The 24,741-nt window shown below is 46.4% G+C and overlaps 2 protein-coding genes across 5 annotated transcripts in view; both read left to right on the forward strand.

Annotated features, from left to right (window-relative positions):
- LOC132571165 (zinc finger protein ZFP2-like) overlaps positions 1-24,741 on the forward strand; it is a 475,317-nt gene that overhangs the window by 129,648 nt on the left and 320,928 nt on the right. Inside the window, exons 2-3 of one of the 4 annotated variants that reach the window (XM_060237846.1) lie at positions 1,989-2,109; positions 4,055-6,567. The exons of the other annotated variants lie outside the window; for them this stretch is intronic. Coding sequence (XP_060093829.1) covers positions 1,989-2,109; positions 4,055-5,385 — 1,452 coding nt within the window. The 3' untranslated portion in view covers positions 5,386-6,567. Of the gene's footprint in view, positions 1-1,988; positions 2,110-4,054; positions 6,568-24,741 lie in introns of those variants that run through there. 4 annotated transcript variants of the gene reach the window in all.
- LOC132571159 (zinc finger and SCAN domain-containing protein 2-like) lies at positions 12,574-23,818 on the forward strand. Its single transcript, XM_060237836.1, has 5 exons — positions 12,574-12,634; positions 15,766-16,558; positions 17,123-17,243; positions 19,969-20,388; positions 20,572-23,818. Exons 2-5 carry the CDS (start codon positions 15,836-15,838, stop codon positions 21,873-21,875), a joined length of 2,568 nt encoding a protein of 855 aa, XP_060093819.1. The 5' UTR covers positions 12,574-12,634; positions 15,766-15,835; the 3' UTR covers positions 21,876-23,818.

Here is a 24,741-nt window from a genome sequence, read left to right on the forward strand (position 1 = left end):
TTCCAATCCTGTGACCACTGTTGTGTTTTCCAAATTTGTTGACATAATGTGTGCATCAGTTTAACAGCATCATCTTTTAGGACTTTGAATAGCTCAACTGGGTTACCATCATCTCCGCTCGCTTTGTTGTTAGTAATGCTTTCTAAAGCCCATTTGACTTAACTCTCCAGGATGTCTGGCTCAAGGTCATCGATTTCACTGTCATGGTTGTCCAGGACATTGAGATCCTTCTTCTATAATTCTTCTGCATATTCTTGCCACCTCTTCCTGATCTCTTCTGCTTCTGTTAGATCCGTACCATTTTTGTCCTTTATCATGGCCATCTTTGCATGAAACGTTCCCTTGATTGCTCCAATTTTCTTGAATGGATCTCTTGTCCTTCCCATTCTATTATTTTCCTCTATTGCTTTGCATTGTTCCTTCAGGAAGGCCTCCTTATCTCTCCTTGCTGTTCTCTGGAAATCTGCATTCAGTTGGGTCAATCTTTCCTTTTCAGCTTTGCCTTTTGCTTTCCTTCTTTCCTCAGCTATTTGTAAAGCCTCATCAGACAGCTACTTTGCTTTCTTGCATTTCTTTTTCTTTGGGATGGTGCTTATTGCTGCCTTCTGTACAATGTCACGAACCTCCATCCATAGTTCTTCAGGCACTCTGTCTATCAACTCTAGTTCCTTAAATCTATTCTTCACCTCCACTGCATATTCATAAGGGATGTGATCATGGTCAAACCTGAATGGTCTAATGGCTTCCCCAGTTTTCTTCAGTTTAAGCCTGAATTTTGCAATGAGTAGCTCATGATCTGAGCCGCAGTCAGCTCCAGGTCTTGTTTTTGCTGACTGTAAGGAGCTTCTTCATCTTTGACTGCAGAGTATATACCGTATTTTTCAGTCCATAAGGCGCTCCGGACCATGGGATGCACCTTCCTACTGGGGGGGGGGGCGATCCACTGCCTCTGCCTCCGATCCCGGCGCTTCCCCCGCACCTGCCTGCCTGGCTCCAGCTCTGCTTCCTGCAAGAGCCAGGATCGCTCCACGCTGCCCCCACCGCAAACCCAGTGCTTCGCGTGCGCCGGCTGCGGAGGAGGCGGCGTGCTTCCTCCGTGCCTGTCTGCCTGGCTCCAGCTCTGATGCTTAAAGCAAGCGCCGGGATCGGAGGGCGGAGGGAGCGATCCTGGCACTTGCTGTAAGCGTCAGAGCTGGAGCCAGGCAGACAGGCACAGAGGAAGCACGCTGCCCCCTCCGCAGCCGGCGCTCGCGAAGTGCTGGGTTTGCGGTGGGGGCAGCGTGGAGCGATCCAAGTGCTTGCTGGAAGCGGAGCTGGAGCCAGGCAGGCGCGGGGGGAGCGCCGGGATCGGAGGCGGAGACAGCGGATTGCCCCCTCCCCCGGAGGAAGGTACATCTTATCGTCCCTTCGCTCCATAAGACGCACACACTTTTCCCCCCACTTTTTTTTTGGGGGGGGGAGTGTGTCTTATGTTCCGAAAAATACGGTAATCAATCTGATTTCTGTGTTGCCCATCAGGTGATATCCACATGTAGAGTCGCCTTTTAGGTTGCTGGAAGAGGGTGTTCACTATGACCAGCTTGTTCTCTTGACAGAAATCTATTAGCCTTTGCCCGGCTTCATTTTGTTCTCCAAGGCCAAACTTGTCAGTTGTTCTGGTCACCTTTTGACTTCCTGCTTTGGCATTCCAGTCCCCTATGATGAGGAGGACATCTTTTTTTGGTGTTAATTCTAGAAGGTGTTGTAGATCTTCATAGAACTGGTCCACTTCAGCCTCTTCTGCATCAGTGGTTGGGGCATAGACTGGTATTACTGTGATATTGAATGGTTTGATATTGAATGGTATGGACCGAGATCATTCTGTCATTTTTGAGATTACGTACAAATAAAGCTGCATAGTCAGGGTGGGGGGAAGAACTCTTTGCTATGCGTTCCCTAAAGCCTTTGTCACTTGACCTGAAAGAGTCCATCCCTCTCTGCTGTTGTAGGTGCCCTTGGAGGAAACAGCTGGAATGGTTTCCAAGGCAGGTGAAGATCCATCTCAGAGTGAGCAGAGGCATCCCTTGATGGACATTAAAGAAGAGGAGGATGGAGAGGCCAACCCACTGGGTACAGAGGGAGCCCTTCTGGGGCCTGACATCAGGGAATCTCGGAAGTTCTTAGGGCTGAGTTCAGCAGTGGCTCCTTCTCTCCTTTCAAGAGCTGCTTCGTTGTCCTTTAATATGCTCAGAAGAGGGGTAATAACTAAACAAGAAGTCGGCGGAATGAAGCCAAAGTCTCATCAGCTCTTTCATGTTGGGGTCATCTAGAAGCCTTTTGGCCTTCCATGTTCTCCCCCCCCCCTCCAGAAAAAAGGGTGGTTTTGTTTGACTGTTTGTTTCTTTTGACAAGGCTGTCCCACTCTTTTTTCAGAAGGTGAAAGCCAACTCATGCCCCTTGTCACATCTATTCCAAAACTCCCTGAATTTCATGACAGGTTTTTGTACTGCACCATCAAATACAGAAAATCTGTTGAGTAGGAGGTATGGCTCAGTGAGAAAGCTTTTCATGCAGAAGGTCCCAGTTTCAATCCCCAGCCAGTTCAAAGCACTAGGCCAGGGATGTCAAACATGTGGCCCAGGGGCTGAATCAGGCCCCCAGAGGGCTTTTATCAGGCCCCCGAGTAACTGGCTGTCATCTGCTCCCTTCTCCCTCTCTCTTGCTTCCTTCTGCATAACAGCTTGCTTTGCAAGGCTTGCTCAACCATACAGGAGCTACAGAGCAACGCCTTTATTTTCTCCATTTGCTGAGGCTCCTCCCTTAGGGAGGAAGGGGGAAGGGATAGCTTGTTTTTCCAGGCTTTCTCAATCACACAGCAGAGTTACTGAGCCAAGCCTCTCTTCCTCTTATTGACTGAGGCTCCTCCCTCTCCTGGTCCCTTGGGAAATGATGGAAAGTACCAGAGCTTCCTTTGCCCAATACCCTGAATCCCATGGGAGATATACAAAGAAAGCACCTTTAAGACCAATGAGTGCTAATGTTTTTAGCATGTTTTAAGGTGTTTTTTTTTTTAAATTTCATTGTGTTTGTCTGTGTCCTTTATAAAGTTTATATCTCTGCTACCTAATCTTAAATAGGAATACACATTGCCTGGCCCAGCATGTCCCAGCTCTACCCAATATGGCCCGGCCCAACAAAGTCTCATTTATGTCAGATCCAGCCCTCATAACAAATGCATTTTAAAAATAATAATAATAATAATATTTATACTTTATTGAATTATTACATATATACAGAAAAGAAAACTCACCAGTTCAAAAACATAAATACATAAAACAGAGATTGAAGGTAGTTCTACAAAATTCACATTTTACAATCAAAATTAAGCTTCAGTTTGAACCCATTTTGTCTCATTTACATAGAAATTTCTTCCTTCCAGTTTCCTGTACCCACCTATATAATCTATCCCATTTATCAATTGCTGCTTGCTTCGATTTTCCATTTAAAAGGGCTGTCGGAATATCTAGTTCAGCTATATTCAGAGTTTTCTCTAATAACTCCTCCATATTTGGTGCCTTTTTCTGTCTCCAACTACTAGCATATAATCTTGCTGCTGTTACAACATGTATCGCTAACAAAGAGAGCCAGTTTGGTGTAGTGGTTAAGTGTACGGACACTTATCTGGGAGAACCAGATTTGATTCCCCACTCCTCCACTTGCACCTGCTGGAATGGCCTTGGGTTAGCCATAGCTCTTGTAGAGGTTGTCCTTGAAAGGGCAGCTTCTGGGAGAGCTATCTCAGCCCCACTCACCTCACAGGGTGTCTGTTGTGGGGGAAAAGGTATAGGAGATTGTAAGCCGTTCTGAGTCTCCAATTCAGAGAGAAAGGCGTGGTATAAATCTGCAATTCTTCTTCTTCTTCAAATGAATTCAGCACTCCTGCACTAGGCAATAGGTATTGCAAAAGACCTCATCCTGAGAACCTGGAGAACTGCTGCCCTTCCGAGTCGACAGCTCTGACAATGGTCAGACCTCTTTGTGTGGGCGCTAATAGTGTCTCTCTTTATTCCCACAGGGTATGATCAGAATGAGGAAGGAAACCTCGAAAATCTAGGTAGAGCAAAGGGAGAAGAAGGAAGTCACCTGATTGAGAAGGGGGATCAACCCTATCTTTGCCAAGGAGGGGATTTCTGTGAAGCACTTCACATGGGGGAGGAAACGTGCAGATATTTGGAATGCGGAATGGACTTCTCAGATCAATCCCAATATAATACCTATTCGCAAAAGGACAGTGGAGTGAAGTCCTCTAAATGTCTGGAGTGTGAAAAGAGCTTCCCTTGCACATCAGAGCTTCTGAAACATCAAAGAATCCACACAGCAGGGAAAGCGTATAACTGCTCACCCTGTGGCAAGAGCTTCTCACATAAAGCCAACTTTATTAATCACCAGAGGATTCATATGGAACAGAAGCAATTTGTTGCTTCAGAGAGTGGAAAGAATTTCTCTGATGGAAATAAGGGTAACATACATTTTCCAAAGCATAGAAATATGAAGGCATCTAAATGCTTTCAGTGTGGAAAGTACTTTAAATACAAATCTCAGTTCCTTGCACATCTAAGAACCCATACAGGGGAGAAACCTTTTGAATGCTCAGAGTGTAGAAAGACATTCATTAGGAGTTTTCATCTTCAGCGGCACCTAAGAACCCACACAGGGGAGAAACCTTTTGAATGCCTGAAGTGTAAAAAGAAATTCAATCAGAGCTACAATTTTCGACAGCATCTAAGAACCCACACAGGGGAGAAACCTTTTGAATGCCTGGAGTGTGGAAAGAAATTCAATAAGAGTTTCAATTTACAACAGCATTTAAGAACCCACACAGGGGAGAAACCTTTTGAATGCTCAGAGTGTGGAAAGAAATTCAATCAGAGTTACCATCTTCAGCGGCATCTAAGAACCCACGCTGGTGAGAAACCTTTCCAATACTCAGAGTGTGAAAAGAATTCCAGCTGGGTTGCTGACCTTCATCAGCATCAAAGAACCCACGGCGAGGAGAAACCTTGTGAATGTTCAAAGTGTGCGAAGGGTTTCAGTTGGAGTACCAATCTTCAGTGGCATCAAACAATCCACACAGGAGAGAAACGTTTTGAGTGCTCAGATTGTGGGAAAAAATTCAGTACAAGTTTCAATCTTCAACGGCATCAAAAAATCCACACCGGAGAGAAACCTTTCGAATGCTCAGGGTGTGGAAAGAAATTCAGTCAGAATTACCATCTTCAGCGGCATCTAAAAACTCACACAGGGGAGAAACCTTTTCCATGTTCAGAGTGTGGAAAGACATTCATCCAGAGTTGCCATCTTGGAAAGCATCAAAGAATCCACACAGGTGAGAAACCTTTTGAATGAGTGTGGAAAGAGATTCCTCCCATGTGGCCATCTTCAACTTGCATCAAAGAACCCACGTGAGGAGAAACTGCATGGCTGATAAGCCTGTGACAAATCCTTATCTCATAATGCATACATTAATAGCAGCCATAGAGTCCACACAGTTAAAACCATGAAAACTACTGGAAAGAGACTATATCTACACAGAAACCTTACTATAGCCTAAGAAAGAAAGAATCATGATTCATACATTAGAAACAGCATAAATGCTGGAATTGTGATTGAAGCCTCAAACGGATCTCAAAGGGGAGAAAGCAAAGCTGTGTGAGGGTGGAAGGAGATTCCAGACCACCTCTGCCTTCCTTAAACACTGAGTAATTCACACGAGAGAAACCTCATAAATGCTCAATATGTGTAAGAACTCGAAGCAGAGATCAGACCCTCATGTTTCTCTGAGAATCCACATGAAGGTAAAGCTTTCCGTTTGAATTGCCCTAGATTGGTTTTGTGGAGGCTCCTTTTTTGGATTGCCCAGACGTGGAGGGTTTTCAAGGATTAATTTCACTAGTGGGATTAACTTGGATTCAGAGAAAAACTGAATCAGGGTTCAAAGGTTCAAACTCAAATGTTCAAACTCAGTATGTTCAAACAGCATACAGCATCTTCAACTGGGTGGGTATCCTTGGAGTCTGTAAGTGAATGTTTTGCAATGTGAATCCCCCTTGATTCTCACAAATTAATGTCAGGAGGGAGAAGTCAAATGCCATTTTTCTGTATTTGGGGTGGGTGGGTTTGTACAGACTGGTGATACGGAAGTGTTTAAAACAGTAGCCCTTGGCAAGGGTGTTATGTGTTTTTAAAAATATTCTGTAAAAGTGTAGAAAGAAATCTTGCTTCAGCAAGGCCTCTTCCTCCTTGCCTGATCCTCATGTTTTAAATTCAAAAGCCAGAGTGTTGGGCTACAGCTTGGCAGATCTGGGTTCCAGTCTCCACTCGGCCAGTCACTAATATTCTTCACAGGATTGCCATGAAGAATAAATAGTGTGCCTCTGGGGTGAGACCCTTCTTGCAAGAAATGTTTAAGGGGTTGTTAATTATGGAAATCTCTGGACTTTGTTGGTGTGTGGTATGTCCTGGATTGGTTGTGTCTTTAACTATTAACTTTTTTTGGTGGATGTGGAAATACCAAAGCCATACTTTTGATTTTTGTTTTTGTTTTTTTTCTGAGGAGAAAGTGTACAAATATATTTAGAGGGTAACATGAGGGAGAGGCAGAATCCCCAGTCATGCTCAGCAGTGGCCTCCAGACTCATTTGACCTACCCAGAAGTAGAAAAAGAGAGGCAGGGAGTTGGACATCAGGAGAAAAAGAAGAGGGTGGAGCAGGAAGGGAAAGGAGGAGAGGGAGGCTGGGGCAGGGAGACGAGGTGGCAGGCGCCATCTTCCCACAATCTGAGCAAATGAGCACTAAGGACCCCACAGATCCAGGTTGTTGAGCAGAATCGTAGGACAGAGATCATCTGCTCTGGAAAATGGGGAGGGGTGGAGAGTGGGCCTTGACAAAGTTTCTTTGGCTTCAGAAACTGCCTCAAAAATTTAAGAGCTAGACTTACTGTTCGCTGTTCAGGATTTTATATTTCCGTGACTACACTTTTCCATTACTGCTACTGCAACACTTAAACTCTTCACAGTTCCTCGTTCTCCTTTAGAGATATAGCGAAAGCTTTGTAATATATAAAGAAACATGGGATTGTCATCACAGCAAAAAGATAACCTCCATCCCTCCCTAAATAAACACTGTGTTTCTACTGAGAATCACTGGGAGACACAATAAATGATGGATGAAAACCCTCAGTGCCACAGTGAGATTTCTAGGTGCCATGGGGCCCTGGGGCCTGGGATTGGCTGAGCCCTGGAGGAGAGGGTCCCTGGTGAATCTTTGTCAATACTTCAGCACAGACCAGGGGTATCCTACTGTGCCAAGTACCTAAATGGAGATTGGGGATGCATCCTGTGGTGCTTCAGGCTCTGCTTGGCTGATTGGTCCCGGAAGTGGTGCTGAGGGAGCCCTGCTTGACACGTGCCAGGCAGCCCAGAGGTGCTTCATGTTGTCCTCTGTGTTTGGGATTCTGGAGAGTCTCGGTGCTGTCTCTGCTGGAGTCTCTGTTCAGGCCTGGAATGCAAGGCTGCTTGAGGCACTGGGCAGGATCTGTCTCCGACGTCCTCTCCCTCCCTCAAATAGGAGCTCGGCTGGAGTTGGAAGAATTACAGCACAGGTTTGGGCAGCTTAGCTCCTGGAAGTCAAGGATTTTAAGCATGATTTGGATTGCCATGTTCAAGGAGGCTGAGAGCTGTGATGCGGGGTGAAAATGATTGCAGCGCTTTCTTTTTCCCACTGGACATTTTCCGTTTTGGATGATCAGTTATTTTATAAACTTTTAAACACTGAGTTGATGCCATTGTTGATACAATAGTAGGCGTATTTGGCCGTTCCTGCACTAAGCAGGGGTCGTTCTGTAGAAAAAGAGGTGCTGGCGCTCATTAGCACAACTCATTTGCATATGCCACACACCCCTGACATCACCGGAAGGGGTACGAAATTATATCAGCTCAGCATCTACCTTACAATGCTTCTTGAATTATAATTGTCATAATAAAACCTTAATCCCACCATACTTTTTATATTACTTTGTCCTATGTGGCCACAGTGGCATGAGGAAGATTTCCATCTGTCTGCTTTATATGTTTTGGTTATTTTATCCAATTTTTGGTGGGGGAAAATATTAGAAAATTTGTCAAATCTTAAAGTTCAGCAAAATTCTCACAGGGGGTTTGAACAGAAACAAGTATTTGGGGGTCGGGGAGGGGGAGAAAGAAAGAGCACAAAATTTAGAGGTTCTGGAGCTCTGCTCCTGTGAGCTCCTGCCCCAAATGAGGGCTGATTGTAAGTAACATTTTCCAGGCTAGACTACTGTGATGCACTGCTCATGGGTCTGTCCTTACAGGTAACTCATGTACTCCTGTTCTTTAATGTTGGGCAGGAGGGGGAACATGCAAGTCACACCCTTTCTGCAGACTCTTCATGATTGGTTACCAATTCAAGGTTTTGGTTATCACTGACAAAACCATGAAAGGCCTAATATCCACATACTGCAGGACTGTCTCTCCCACGCTGTTCTACTGCTACAACTTTTGTCATTTGAGCAAAACCTTCCAAAGATGTCGCCCTGCAAATGGTTTTTTACAATCCAAAGACTGTGAAAATTTTCCTTTTTATCACTAGGTTTTCTGGGAGTGCTTGTCCTTTATCTCTTCCTGCCATCTTTAGTGTTCTTCTATCTTAAAATCCTAGGAAAGAGTTCAGTGTTTGCTTCTCCCCACCCACAACCCCCTCCCTCACCAGGTTGACACAGCTTTTCCCCTCTTTTCTGGCCCAAGAGTGAGAAGAGGAGGAAGAGGCTTCCTTCCCTCACCCATTCCTTTCTTTGCCCAGGCTCATGATGTTATCCCAGAAGACATTCAGGTACTTAATTTGTTGTGTCAGGATGAGGTGTTCCGGGAATACATGAATCTGAGAAGTCAACCTTCTAGAGTTCTCTAGTTTGTTCCTGGGGAGATCCGGCTTCTGCTTTCCCTCCTTCCTTCCCTCCACTGTCTGCTTGCCTTTTAAAATTGAGACTGGAACCTTTTTGGGGCAGAGACTAGTTCTGACCTCTTCTCACTACCCTATTAAAGGTCAGGTGAATAGAGGGTGAGATGTAGCCCACGGAAACAAAGGAATGTAAGACGGAGAGTCTCTAGTGTCTTTCTACCACATCATTCAAAGAATTCTGCGAAGGGGTGGGTGGATCTCGTGCTTCCTGGATGTGAAAGGGAAGAAAGAAAGGCACTCTTGACCCAAGACCCTGCCTTCTTGGACCAATATGGAGCAGAGGTTCATCAGTGGCTGTTAGCCACAGCCTATTGTTGGAACTCTCTTTCTGGAGCAAGGGATGCTCTGTATTATGGGTGCGGGGGGGGGGGCAACAGTGGGAGGGCTTCTAGTGTCCTGGCCCCACTGGTGGACCTCCTGATGGCACTTGGTTTTGGGGGGTTTTGCCACTGTGTGACACAGAATGTTGGACTGGATGGGCCAGTGGCCTGATCCAACATGGCTTCTCTTATGTTCTTCTCCAGAGCTCTTTTCCAGCACCCCCAGAAGGTGGTTCTCACCTCATCCACACAGACTGCATGCAGATATCCGGCCTTCTTCGATTGCACTCATCCTGGTAGTCCCTGCTGCTGAGCCCTGACAGGAAGATGGCAGGATCCAGTCTTTGTTGTCCTGTCCAGCTTTCTAACCTTGAGGTCTATCTCTCTTCCCTTTGGATGAGAGCTGCTGTGGATGACATTGGTCTCTGACTCTGCCTCCCCTTCAGACCCCAGATCCTGTGGTGGGGGGCTGAAGCCAGACTGGAGACATCAAAGTTTGATTCTGGCTGATGAGAGGGAAGGTCAGTGCTCTTGGGAGCTGAGGTACACCTTTCCTGTCAGCCGATGGGATTGGGCCTTCAGGAAAAGAGCATCAAGAAATGCACCTGAAGTAGCTACACATCTGAGTCTCATTTTCAGAAAATTAATTCTTACAGAAGGACCCTGGAAAGAACTCAGTGGATACTCAGGGCAGAAATGCCACCTGGGTAGTATGCAGAGCGCTGGTAGGTGAAGTCAAAAGAAAAGAAAGGTGGGAAAGGAGGAGGAACATCCCCCCCAAAAGGAACAGTGCTGCTCTCAGGGAATTGAGACACACACACACCTGGACAGCGTGAGTTCTGCTGTGGAACAGCTCTTGTATTGTCTGCTGTGTTTGGCATGTTAAAAAGCTGTCTGCCTTTCAGTGCCAAATGGATTGAGGCTTATAACAAACCACTATTTACACTTTCAGCAATATACTCTTCTCTTGGAACCCTTGACACTCCACTATACCATCTCGCTTTGATCACATTGCTCTGTTGTCTCCCCAGAGAATATTGGGGCTCCTTTTCCTTCTTGTGTATGGTGGGGCTTTATTCCAAGAGCAGGTATCCCCTCCCCCGCAAAACCCATGCCAAGTGCTGGCTCACCAAACCATGCTGCTGGATTCAGCAGCACCTCTTCCCCATCCCCCAAGCAGGTTGTGGTAAATTGGGGTGTGCTCAGGTCACCAGTATTTCCAGAACCATCTTAGTTAGTCTGTCAGTCGCATGCAAAGAAAAAAACCCAAAGAAATAGTATAGACTCTATAGAGGCAGTCTTGACAAGAACAAGCCTCCCCTCCCCATGCCCCCAGTTTGGGTTGCCAACACTGCACAATCTTCAGAGGGAGACATTGGGAGGGGGGGTGTCAGCACTTGGGCCAAAAAGGCTGTTCAGCCCTGGATTAAAACATGAAGTTGTGGCAGCGTGAAGAGTCAGAAGGCTGCAGCTAACAAGGTTTGTAGAACCAGTGGTGGGCTGGGTGAGTCTAAAAATATTGGTTGTCAGGAGACAAAGGGGGCCCACCCACAACTTTAAGGCTATCATTTATTTTTTATAAGAAATAAATAAAATTTTCAAAAAGAATACTTAAGTGGGGAAAAGGTACAATTAAAACTTTTGCAAAATAAATGTATATATTTCATGACACAACAGCACATGCAAATGTTTTAAAGTTGTTTTTTATGGTCTATGTTTTTATTGTTTATCTTATCGGTCACACTAATGTGCTTGTGTCGACCCTGGGTCTGTGAGCCGCCCTGAACCTGCCTTCGGCGGGGAGGGCAGGATATAAATTAAATATTTGTAGTAATTACAGAAGAAGAAGATATTGGATTTATATCCCGCCCTCCACTCCGAAGAGTCTCAGAGCGGCTCACAATCTCCTTTACCTTCCTCCCCCACAACAGACACCCTGTGAGGTGAGTGGGGCTGGAGAGGGCTCTCACAGCAGCTGCCCTTTCAAGGACAACCTCTGCCAGAGCTAAATTGGCTCTACACTACACTGGCTCAACCACTACAACAAACAGTGTACATATATTGTACATTTTACTGACAGTATGCAGTAGATATTAAATGAAAATACAGATTGCATTTTCTCCAGGGGAGGAGCTGATCTCTGCCAGTTGGAGATCAGTTGTAAAAGTGGGAGATCCCCAGGCCCCACCTGGAGGCTGGCAACCCTATTTATACAATGTAAATTTTCGTTGCATTACAGCAATAATATTGGAACGTCTATTATATTTTCAAGCTACTGAAAGGACATTAACATTTTTAACATATTGTCTAATGTTTAAGAAAAGAGCCCCGCGGCGCAGAGTGTTAAAGCTGCAGTACTGCAGTCCTAAGCTCTGCTCACGACCTGAGTTCGATCCCTGGCGGTAGCTGGTTTTTCAGGTAGCCGGCTCGAGGTTGACTCAGCCTTCCATCCTTCTGAGGTCGGTAAAATGAGTCCCCAGCTTGCTGGGGGGGAAGTGTAGATGTCTGGGGAAGGCAATGGCAAACCACCCCATAAAAAGTCTGCCGTGAAAACATTATGAAAGCAATGTCACCCCAGAGTCGGAAACAACTGGTGCTTGCACAGGGGACCTTTCCTTTCCTTATGTTTAAGGGGGGGCTACTTCATCAGGGGCCCACTTGCCATCAGGCAAGCTGACACCCTGACCGGTCAGCCATTGTGTAGAACCTTGGTTTTAGATTGGGTTGAAGACCTGGGGCCAGAATTTAAGATATCCAGAATTTATGCCCAGGAACCTGCACTCCACAACAGGTAATCCTTAGGCTTTCAAGGAATGTTATGTGCTGCCCACTTCAAACAATGAGACATGCCAGTACTTAAACAGGCTGGCTTCCTATTAATTAATCCCTATGGCTTGCTTAGTGTGCTAACTTTGGTGTGGGATTTTAAAAATCATTTTTTTTTGGGGGGGGGGGGGCGCTAAATAAATATTTACCGTAAGTAGTAGATGGCTCAAGCTGAGTAGCTGTTTGTTGGTCTGAACCAGCAGAACGAAGTTTGAGTCCAGAGGGAAGGAGAAATTCGTTCAGGGTACAAGCTTTTTCCGTGTAAGCACACTGTCAAGTTTTTTCCAGCAGCTTCAGACCAACTCGGCTACCCCACCTGAATTTATTTTGCATATGATAGCTTGAGAGGGTTAAAGCGATAGAGCTGCATTTCCCAGAAAGCTTGCCCAACTTCCTCCCTTTGGGATCCGTCTTTTGTTTTTTGCTATGCTGGAGGACCGAGGCTGGATCCGGGCCTGGGGGCGGCTGGAAGGGTAAGGGTGGGTGGGGAAGAGGCTCCCCCCAGACTGGGCAGCCATGCAAGGGGAGGGGGCCTCTCTGGGGGCTCGCTGCAGAGCAGGGCCAGGATGGGAAGGAGGAGGTGGGGCCGGCCCCTTCTCTGCTCCCGAGGAGGCTTGCTGCAGAAAAGTGCATGAGGAGATCGGGGATTCCGAATCCCCTGCGGATCTTTGCCGAGGAAACCTCTGCTAAAGGCGCAGGAGCCGGGCGGGCAGCGGCTGAGTGGCGGTTTCGCTGCAGAGTTTGATGCGACGGAAGAGGGCTTCGTATTTTAGGCGGGGGAAAGAGAGAGAACTGGCCCCATGGAGACCCCCACCCCGGTCTGAGAAAGAGGAGGGAGCCTGACACTTGAGCTAAACTCCTGCACGGAACTCCGAGTAAAGCGAACCCGATCTGGAGCCCCGGGGAGGGCACCGCGCTATCAAGCAAAAGGCTGCAATCACACACACGCAAACTCTAAATAATGCTCTTGCAATCCACTTTCAATGCGCTTTGCAACTGGATTTTGCTGTGTGAACTGGGGAAGTGCAGTTGGGAAGTGCAGTGAAAGTGGATTGCGAGTGCGTTATTGGGGAGGGACAGTGGCTCCCCACTGGTAAGCAGAAGGTCCCAGGTTCAATCCCCGGCATCTCCAACTAAAAAGGGTGCAGGCAAATAGGCGTGAAAAACCTCAGCTTGAGACCCTGCAGAGCCGCTGCCAGTCTGAGTGGACAATACTGACTTTGATGGACCCAGGGTCTGATTCAGTAGAAGGCAACCTTATATGTTCATATATTTAGTGTGTGTGCAGGGCTGGCCCTGGACTTTCTGGCACCCTAGGTAAAAGCTAGCTTCTGGAGCCCCCCTGCACTTGATAAAGTCACCGAATCACATGGGAGTTGCCCAGTTAAGCCCCTCAGAAGGCTGGTGCCCTAGGCAATTGCCTAGTGGAAGGGCCAGCCTTGTGTGTGTGATCGCAGCCAAATAATCTTTTCCTTGTTAGTGTCGATGAGATTGCTTTGAAGCAGGAGGAGGTGCGTAAATGCAACTTGGTTATAACAGAGATTTTGCTTCAGGGGGTGCATTGTGAAGGATTCCTGAGGGATCCTCTTGCTCTCCATCCCATTTCCAGAGTTTTATTTGGCTTGCCTCTGAGCATGAACAGAGTTAATCCTCATCCACACTGAGTCACCGCACTCAGACTTTCCTTGCCTGGAATCAGAGAATAGATGTTCTGGCTAGAAGGTGGGGCAGGAAAGAGGGGCACATGTCATCTTTTCATCTCTGGATTAAAGAAACATGTTTTTTTTCTTTTAAAAAGGTAAAGGTAGTCCCCTGTGCAAACACCGGTGGTTTCCAACTCTGGGGTGACATGGCATCATGATGTTTTCATGGCAGACTTTTTACGGGGTGGTTTGCCACTGCCTCCCCCAGTCATCTACACTTTCCCCCCAGCAAGCTGGATACCAACCTCGGAAGGATGGAAGGCTGTCAACCTTGAGCCGGCTACCTGAACCCAGCTTCAGCTGGTATCAAACTCAGGCTGTGAGCAGAGCTTGGACTGCAGTACTGCAGTTTACCAGTCTGTGCCACAAGAGTCGAGGTTCCTAGACAGAATACAGGATTCTGGAACACTTTTTTGAAAGGAGGGAAATGTTGATTCTCTCCATGATGATGTGAGTTTTCAAGTTCTCATTGTTGAACTTTGAAAATAAAAGTGCCATGTATAGAAGGAAATTCTTTTGAATTCAGACCCTTCCTTTGGGCAAGAGACAGGGAGGGCAGGTAGCACAGGGCTGGTGAGAAGGCCTTTTTGTGGGGAGAGGCTGGAGAGCCCATATATGTCAGAGCCTGTGTATGACACACAGGAGACTCCCTGATTCCATCCCTTGCATCTCTTTTGAAACCAATCAAAATAGCATTCCTGACAGAGACTCCAGAGACGTGCTGCCTTGTGGCTAGACTACTGGACTGCATGCCACAAGGGACAGTCCTTGAACACTACTTGGAAACTTCAGGCAATGGAGAGCACTACAGCTCATTTAATATTGGAGATTAGGCAGAGCGAGCTTCTTCTTTTAAGTGTCTGTTGGCTCCCCATTAGTTTTCAGGTTCAGTTCAAAAACCTGGTTATAAGACCTACTGTAAGCTCTCAGAGGATTGGGTACATCGGGGTGTGTGGCCTAATATGCAAAGGAGTTCCTGCTACGAAAAAAAGCCCTGCTTAAGTGTAAGAAGAAGACCAGATTTATACCCCGCCCTCCTCTCTGAATCAGAGTCTCAGAGCGATTTGCAATCTCCTTTATCTTCTTCCCCCACAACAGACACCCTGTGAGGTGGGTGGGGCTGAGAGAGCTCTGACAGAAACTGCCCTTTCAAGGACAACTCCTGCGAGAGCTATGGCTGACCCAAGGCCATTCCAGAAGGTGCAAGTGGAGGAGTGGGGAACCAAACCCGGTTCTCCCAGATAAGAGTCTGCGCACTTAACCACTACACCAAACTGGCTCTCTTGGGGACATACTAGGAAAGGCGATCCTGCAGGGGGACCCTGACCATTTAGGGCTCTAAAGGTCAAGACCAAACTCTTGAACCTGACTTAGTTCTCATCTTGGAGCCAGTGCAGCTGGTGAAGCACAGGTTTTATATGTGCAGTGATTGGCTCCTGTAAGGACCCATTGATGCTGCATTCTGGACAAGCTGTAACTTCCAAACCAGCTTCAAGGGCAGCCCACTGTAGAGTGAGTTACAGTAATCAAGCTTAGAGTTGACTGTTGCATGGATTACTGTGGCTAGGTCAGGGTGTAACCGGTAGGGGCCACCTGCCTGGCTTCGAGTATTTGGAAGAACACTCGCCAGATTAGTTGTTTGGGCCTCCATTGACAAGGTGGCATCCAGGACTACATCCAGGCTCTTGATCATCTGTGCTGGTGTTAAGGGCACATGGTCAAGGGCCGAGAGCTGGCATCCCACACCCAAGACTCCCCAGCCCTGTCTTTGATGGATTCAGTCAAAGAATCATTCCAACACCTTTCTGAATATAACTAGTATATCTGGTCAGAAAAGTCACATGGGGACCAGAAACTGAGGGATCAAGTGTGTCTCTTTCCTGTGTTCTTTTTCTCTCCAGGAAGAAGTTCTTTGTGGAGGAAGATAACATACTGTAGAGTTTTCAGTGGTGCAGCAGCAACTCTTGAGCTATGGAGAAAAAAACTCCCACAGGTCACAAATCAGGAGAAGTATTGGAGGGGCGAGGAATACCCCCTCATGTCCTCCAGGCTGGGAGCATTGGGCAGATCCTGCAAAGAAGACTAAGAGATTCGGTGAATCAGCCCACGGGGGAAGGACCCCTTCCCCTCGAGCAGTGGGAAGCTCAGTGGCAGGAATTCCTCAGGACATTGAAGTCCTCTCACTGTGGATGGGGAATCCGACACTTGCCAGAGAAACCTTCCCCCTGGGAGGATGCCAAGGCCTTCCTGGCCTCCTTTGAGCAAGTGGCCGAAGCCTGTCAGTGGCCCCAGGAAGAGTGGGTGAACCAGCTCCTGCCAGCCCTCAGTGGAGAAGCTGCAAAGGCCTTTAACAGTCTGGATGCCAGAGACAGAGAGGATTATGGGAAGGTGAAGGCAGCCATCTTGCGAGGGGATGCCCTGAGCCGGGAAAAGCAGCGTCAGCAGTTCAGGTGCTTCTGTTACCAGGAGGCTGAGGGGCCCCGGGGGGCTTACAGCCGACTGCGGGAAATGTGCCGTGGGTGGCTGAGAGTGGAGAATCACAGCAAGGAGCAAATCCTGGAGCTCTTGATCCTGGAACAACTGCTGAGCATCCTCCCCCAGGAGATCCAGAGCCGGGTGAGGGAAAGAGGCCCTGAAAGCTGCTCCCAGGCTGTGGCCGTGGCCGAGGAGTTCCTCTTGAGGCAGAAGAAGAAGGTGAGGCCCTTCTGCTCTGTGGGTGCTGTGTGTGGGAAGGCCTGGGTGCAGCAGTTACTAAGATCTCTGTCCATATTGGAGGAACAGAGGAGTGCCTGGGTGTGTTGAAAAGGTCTGTTTCTTAGTTCCTAAGAAGCTGAATCCAGGGATTTGGGATGGGGAGGAATTCTCTCTCAACCTGGGAACCAAAGGGTGGGACTGTATTGATGGGGGCCCCCTCCCCCTGAAAGAGCAGGTCCTGGGTATCTGGGTGCTCTAGATTCTTGCCCACAGGTGCAGGTGTGGAGAGTCTTGGAGACTTTTGATTTCCCTCCTGTACAGTTCAGTGACTGCTGTTATGTCTTGGGCCTTCTTGGCGAGGATGCCTTCTTCGTGTATTTCACTTCCATAACAGTGTTCTGTAATGTGACACTCAGAATTCCTTACATAAACTGTGTCTTGCTTTCTCTGTATGACATACTAGTAAATCTGCTAAGGTCACGGTGGAGGAAGAACCCTCAACTCTGCCTCTCCCTGTCTTTGCCACTCTGCCCTGAAAGGATATGTCTCTCTCTGCTCTTGCAGGTACCGTTGGAGGAAGCTGCCAGACGGGCTTCTGAGGCAGGTGAGGCTCTACTTGAGAGCGGGCAGAGGCATCCCTTCATGGGCATCAAAGAAGAGGAAGATGGAGAGGCCAGCTCACTGGGTAAGGAGGGAGGGAGGCAGTGTTCCCTCAAAGCTGAGTTAGTGTGAACTAGCTCACAGTTTTTTAGCCTCTGGCTCACACATTTCTGCCTCAACTCAGGAAGGATAGCCCCGGAGCAAACTAATTCATGCAGTAGCTCACAACTTTACTGACGGTAGCTCACAAAGCAGAATTTTTGCTCATAAAACTCCACAGTGTAGAGGGAACATTGGAGGGAGGCCTTCTGGGGGCTGATAGTGAGGTCTTGGAAGCTCCTTATGGAGCTGAGCCCAGCAATAGCTCCTTCTCTCCTGTCAAGGGCTGGTTCCCTGTCCTTTGTTCCTCCAGAGCACCTGATTCTCAGGAGAAAAGCCCTGCTGAATGAAGCTCATATCCCATCAGGTTTCTCCTACAGGAGTTTAGTTTGTTGGGCAAGGCGTACCCTCCCCTTTTCAGAGGCTGCAAGCCAACTCAAGGTCTGTGTCACACCTGTCACAAAACTCTCCGGGTTTTATGATGTATTTTAGTACTTGACCATCACTCACAGAAAATCTAAAGGGGAAGAGCTGTGGCTCAGTTGAAGAACATCTGCTTTGTGTGGAGAAGATCCTAAGCTCAGTTCCCAGCATCGCCAGGTAAAAAGACTAGGTAATAAGGGATGTGAAGAAGAAGATGATACTGGATTTTTATCCCACCCTCTACTCTGAATTTCAGAGTCTCAGAGCAGCTCACAATCTTTATCTTCCTCCCCCACAACAGACACCCTGGAAGGTGGGTGGGACTGAGAGGGCTCTCCCAGCAGCTGCCCTTTCAAGGACACCTCTGTGAGAGCTATGGCTGACCCAAGGCCATGCTAGCAGGTGCAAGTGGAGGAGTGGGGAATCAAACCCGGTTCTCCCAGATAAGAGTCCACACACTTAACCACTACACCAAACTGGTTCCTCTGCCTGTGGACCCTGGAGACCTGCCAGTTTGAGTAGACAATACTGACCTTGATGGGCCAATGGCAGGTTCATGTGTTCTTGTACAGAGCAAGTCAAATACGAAGCAAGGGGGAATAAATCTTCAGCCCCTTTTTCCTTTAAAGTATTCATATAGGGATTTTTGTGGAGGGGGGAGAAAGGCAGAGGATAAAACCGGTTCCATTGCAAGGCCAGGTCGGGCACAATGTGTATCGAGCTCCTTACTATGTGTTTGAGGGAGACTCTGAGGGAGGAATCAAAATATCCTCCAGAAAACAGGCGTGACTTACCTGACTTGGTTTCTTCCATTAGAAGTACAAAGAGAACAGTCCACAAGAGAAGTGCATAGTCTGCAGGAATTCCATAAATGGAGAGCACTGTGAAACTTGATGATCCAGCAGAAGGAATCAAGCAAGACTCCATGGGGTTTCAGCCAATTATAATATCCCCATTTTGGAAAACAAGCCTTCCTCTAGAGTAACACTCACATACAGCCTTAACTTATACAATGTAAACAGCAGGCAGAAGTACAGTGACATAAGAATTAATCAACAGAGTTCTCAAGTCTCAGTGAAAATTCCTGGCATAGTAGCAGCAGTCTAAAGGGCATCAAACCCTCTAGACCAGGGGTTTGATGTTAGTGTGAACTAACAGGGGTGTCAAACTCATTTGTTATTGTAGTAATGACATACGATTCAGAGATGACGGTCACACACCAGTCTGTCCACCCTGCTTGCTTCTGACAGTGGTGGTGGTTTTATTTTATACATTCTTCTACACAATCATTTACCAGCAACGTGCAGATTTAAGGAGACCAATGTTTACTTTAGCTGTCTATCCCAAATGCGGATTCCAGGAAGGAGGTGAAAGGGCAGCACATTCTGAGACCCTCAGCATTCTTGCATAGGTCAAGGTACATGAAAGCTTAATGCTGCCTTCTGAGTCTTAAGATGGAGGCAGGACAAGGTTGGCCAGGCCATTGTCCTTCCTTCATGTTATGAGGGCTGGATCTGACATAAATGAGACCTTGCTGGGCCAGACCATGTTGGGTTGGGCCGAGCTATTTAAGATTAGGTAGCAGAGATATAAATTTTATAAAGAACACAGACAAACACAAGTATATATATTTAAAAAACTTAAAACATGCTTAAAATGTTAGCACTCATTGGTCTTAAGGATGTTTTCTTTGTATTTCTCCCATGGGATCCAGGGAACTGGGCAAAGGAAGCTCTGGCTCTTTCCTTCCTTCCCCAGGGGACTTGGGGGGGGGGGAGTCTCAGCCAACAGAGGAAGAGATGCATGGCTCAGTCGGTTTGCTGTGCAATTGAGAGAGCCTGGCAAAACAAGCTATTCCTCCCCCCTTTCTCCCCAAGGGAGGAGCCTCAGCCAGTGGAGAAAATAGAGATTTTGCTCTGTAGTTCCTGTGCAATTGAGCAAGCCTTGCAAAGCAAGCTGTTATGCAGAAGGAAGCAAGAGAAAGGGAGAAGAAAGCAGATGACAGCCAGTTCCTCGGGGGCCTGATAGGAGCCCTCTGAAGGCCTGATTTGGCCTCCAGGCCGCATGTTTGACACCCTGCTTTAGATGTTTGCTGCTATGCTGGGAATTTCTGCTTGGTTCCTTCTGCTGGATTATCAGGATGTATTGTGCTTGCCACTTATGGAATTTCTGCAGACTATGCACTTATCTAGCAGACTGTTTTCTCTGTACTTCTAAAGCTGGACTTGGAATTTTTCCATATTTGGTTTCTTCCATAGCTGTTGACAGGATCTCTCATTTTATTCCAGCAGGACACACAGAGGAGAGCACTGGAAAATTACAGGGGTCATCATCAGAAAGCACTAAGGAGGAAGACTCTGGTGAAAACATTAGGGATTCAGATGGAACCAGGAGGAAAGAGGGAAATGACATGGATGAGAAGAAGGAGAAATCCATGCCTTTCCTAGGAGGAGGCTGCTGTGAGATCCCAGACCAAGATGAAAGGCCAGTGAAAGACAGAAGGAAGGAAGACCTCCGTTCTAACCAGAGAATCCACTGCAAGGAAAAAGAAATTGAAAGTGTGGGTGTCAAAAAGCCTTGTATTCGGAACATGAACACTGTTTCACAGGAACAAATTCAGTCAGGAAAGAAACCATATAACTGCATGGAGTGTGGAAAGAGCTTCAGTCGTCAAACAACCCTTACTTCACATCAAAGAATTCACACAGGTGAGGAGCTGTATAAAAGCTTATTTGATTCAGGCTTAATGTACATTTGAAGTTTAAATTAATGGATGCTGTAATGTACCCCAAGAAGAAACCACTGAACTATACTCTTTTAGAAAGAACTTCAAGTGCAGGTCAGTTCTCCTTGTCTGAGTGATAATGGGGTTTCTCTCTTTATTCCCACAGCAGGTGATCAGGAAAATGAGGAAGATGAGGAACTGTTTGGGTTACCATTGGACAAAACCAGGAATCAACAGGTGAAAGGAAACTTCAGGAATCTAGAGGGAAGGGATCTCCGTGAATTGATTCATACAGCTGAAGAAACATGCAAATGCTTGGAGTGTGGAATGGACTTCTCAGATCCAACACAATATAATACCCATTTGCGAATGCACAGTGTAAAGAACATTCCTAAACGTTTGGAGTGTGGGAAGAGCTTCAGCTGTAAACCACAGATTCTTAGACATCAAAGGATTCACACAGCAGGCAAAGTGTATAGCTGCTCACCCTGTGGCAAAGGCTTTTCACACAAAGCAAGCCTTATTCACCACCAAAGAATTCATTCAGAAGAGAAGCCATTGATCTGTGCAGGGAGTGGAAAGAGTTTCTCTGATGGAAAAAAGGATAATTTACATTTTCCAAAGCATAAGAAGGCATATAAATGTTTTCAATGTGGAAAGTATTTCAGATACAAATCTCAGCTCCTTGTTCACCAAAGAATCCACACAGGGGAGAAACCTTTTGAATGCTCGGAATGTGGAAAGAAATTCAGCCAGAGTGGCAATCTTCAGCAGCATCAAAGAACTCACATAGGGGAGAAAGCTTTTGAATGCTCAGAGTGTGGAAAGAAATTTAGTATTAGTTTGCATCTTCAACAGCATCAAAGAACCCACACAGGGGAGAAGCGTTTTGAATGCTCAGAGTGTGGAAAGAAATTCAGTAGGAATTTGCACCTTGAACAGCATCAAAGAACTCACACAGGGGAGAAACCTTTTGAGTGCGCAGAGTGTGGAAAGACATTCAATTGGAGTAGCAATCTTCAGCGGCATCAGAGAATTCACACAGGGGAGAAACCTTTTGAATGCTCAGCATGTGGAAAGAAATTCAGTCAAAGTTGCCATCTTCAACAGCATCTAATTACTCATACAGGAGAGAAACCTTTTGAATGCTCAGAGTGTGGAAAGAGCTTCAACTGGAGGGTCGACCTTCAACGGCATCAAAGAATTCACACAGGTGAGAAACCTTTTGAATGCTCAGAGTGCGGGAAGAAATTCAGTAGGAGTTGCCATCTTCAACGACATGAAAGAATTCATACAGGGGAGAAACCTTTTGAATGCTCAGAGTGTGGAAGGAGATTCAAGTGCAATGGCAACCTTCAACGGCATGAAAGAACCCATATGTGGAGAAACTGCATAGCTGCTATGCGTGTGACAAAAACTCATCTTGTATCTGATGCATTAGCAGCAACTCTAGAATCCACACAGAAGTGAAACTAAGAGCTTGCATCTGCTCAGAAGCCTTACCGTAGCTATAGAAACAAACAAAATTCAAATGTGGGGGGGACAAACAGTATAAATGTTTGAATTGTGCAAAGAGCTTCAGCCATGACTGAAGCCTCAAACAGATCTCAAAAGGGAAAAAGTAAATATGTTCTCTAAAGGTGGAAGAAGATTCAAGACCAGTTCTGCTCTCCTTAAGCACTGAGGAAGCCACACAGGGGAGAAACAGGGTTTAGCAAGAGCTTGAGGCCAAGATCATGTCTTCAGGTTCCTCAGTGAATCAACGTAAAAATTAAACTTTCTACATAGTTGGTTCCGAAGAGGCTCCTTTTTGGTTGCCCAGGTGTCATGGGTTCAGGCTGCTGTGAGCTTTTCAGTGTCTCACACTGGGATTAATTCAGATTCAAAGGAAAACTCAGTAACTGCGGAGTAGCCCTGAACAATACCCAGCATCCTAGAACTGGGTGGGGGTCCTTGGATTTTGAAAGTGAATGCACTGAAATACAGATTCCCCCTTGATTCTTGCAAAACAGCATCAGGTGGGATCTATGTTTTGTGGGGGGGTTTTACAAACCGTTGATTACAAAACGTTTAAAATGATTGTCTGGTACAAGTGTGTTAGATGTTTGTAAAAACTCTGTAAAATTGTAGAAATTCTTGCCTGAGCCAGGCAGCTTCTGCTGCATCTCATCTCCGTGTATTGAGTTCAACAGTTTTAGCACTGGGATACAGCTGTGTGCATCTGGGTTCAAATTCACACTTGGCCATTCACTTTCTGAACCTAACATACATCATTGGATTGCCGTGAAAAACAAATAATTTGCCTCTGGGATGAGACCCTTCTCGCATGAAATGTGAAATGGATTGTTAAGTATGGAAATCTCTGGACTCTGCATCTACATGGTAGGTTTTGGATTGGTTGGGTCTCAAATATTAACTTTTTTGGTTGGTATGGTAACACCAAAGCTATACTTTTAGTGTTTGTTTTGTTGAGGAGAAAGTGTACAAATGAGATACTACATGTAGAGAGTAACATGAGATGGAGGTGGCATCCCCAGTCATACTCAGCAATGTCTTCCAGACTCACTCGGCCAACCCAGAAGTGGAAATAAGTGGTCAAAGGGAACCAAGGAGAAAAAGAACAAAGCAGGAGTCCAGTAGCACCTTTAAGACCAACAAACTTATTTATTTATTTATTAGACTTATATCCCACCCTCCCCGCCGAAGCAGGCTCAGGGTGGGGTAAGCTTTCGTGGTTATGCACACTTCTTCAGACAAGGGATGAGGTACAGTAACCTCATTCCTTGTCTGAAGAAGTGTGCATGCACACGAAAGCTTACATTCTGAATAAAAGTTTGTTGGTCTTAAAGGTGCTACTGGACTCCTGCTTCAGACCAACATGGCTACCCACCTGGATCTATCTGCAAGGAGAAAGAGGGGGCGTGGAGCAGGAAAGAAAGGAGAAGAGGGAAGTCAGCAGAAGGGGATGACCTGACCGGTGCCATCTTCTTGTGGTTTGAGAAGGTCAGTGCCAAGGGTCCAGGTCAGGACTACTGAGAAGAATGATAGAAGAGGGAATAAAAGTTTCATTGTTAGTGGTTTCCTTGACTTTGAAGACTGACCCTCCCCCCCCCAAAAAAATTTGGGGGGTGGGTGGGTTCTAATGCTATAGATTTAGACTTATTTTTCAGCCTTCTGGTTTTTATATTTTCATGACCGTACTTTCTCATTATTGCTACCGTAACACCTAATTCTAAAGTCTTCATTGTTCATCTTTTCCCTTAAAAGCTGCAACAAAAATTGTGTAGTGTAAATGCAGGATAACATTGGATGCCATCGCAACAAAAAGCTTACCTCTTGTCTCTCCCGTAAATAAGCATTGTACTTCTACTGAGATTCACAAAGAGGCACTTACAATAAATGACTGATAAAAATACTTGACACCACAATGAAATTTCTAGGTGATCTAGTGCCTGGGATTTGTTGAGACCTCTTGGAAAGTGTTCTTGGTGACTCTCCATTCATACCACAGGAAGGAATTCTTCAGAGCTGAGTGACCAGGATGGAGACCAGGGGCGCTATGCTGTGGTACTTCCAGTTCAGCCTAGCTGATTGGTCTCAGAAGAGGTGCTGAAGGACTCCTTCCAGGTGGCCCTATTCTTTGACTTCTGGAGAATCATGGTATCTCTGGTGGAATCTCTGCTCAGGTATGGGATGCGAGGTTCCCGAAGCATTGGGTGGGATCTCTCTCTGGTGTCTTCTTCCTCTCTCAAACATGAGCCTGGCTTCATGGGTTATTCTAGAGATGGAAGCATTACAGTGCAAGGATGGGCACACCCTGCTAATCTCATGGAAATAAGTGATTTCAAGAAGGATTGGAATTGCACAATTCAAGATCAAGAACAGAGATGTGAGCTGGAGAGCTTTTCAGTGCTTTACTTCTTTTTCCACCGAGCATTTCCCATTTCCAAAGCTTAATTGTTCCATAAATTTTTTAACATTGAATTGGTGCCATTGTCAATATTAGGTACATATGTTAGTTTCCAACCCCCAAATCTCCAGGTATTTCCCCACCAAGAGCTGGCAACCCTAGACTGGCAAAGGCCTGGGCTTGAATTCTCTCCTCCACGACTTCCTTTGGCAATTAGACATATATGCAGTGCACTTTCTGTGTGAATGACAACCCTGGCTGCCTCTATGATATCTACATGGGCCCAAGGCCTGCATTTTCACAGGAACAGTACATGGGCTGATCTCCTGCATGTTGGGTTCATATGGTGATCTGCATTGCAAATCACCAAATATCTAAAATACTGAAGTTATCCCCCATGCTTCATGGTGTGGGTCCAACATAAGA

Source organism: Heteronotia binoei, chromosome 5 (assembly GCF_032191835.1).
Source record: "Heteronotia binoei isolate CCM8104 ecotype False Entrance Well chromosome 5, APGP_CSIRO_Hbin_v1, whole genome shotgun sequence".
Taxonomy (NCBI): Eukaryota; Metazoa; Chordata; class Lepidosauria; order Squamata; family Gekkonidae; genus Heteronotia; species Heteronotia binoei.

Coding starts and splice junctions, on each gene's coding strand:
- LOC132571159 (XM_060237836.1), top strand. CDS start 15,836: ATGGAGAAAAAAACTCCCACAGGTCACAAATCAGGAGAAGTATTGGAG. Junction 16,559..17,122: donor TCTTGAGGCAGAAGAAGAAG/GTGAGGCCCTTC, acceptor CTGCTCTTGCAG/GTACCGTTGGAGGAAGCTGC. Junction 20,389..20,571: donor ACATCAAAGAATTCACACAG/GTGAGGAGCTGT, acceptor TTATTCCCACAG/CAGGTGATCAGGAAAATGAG.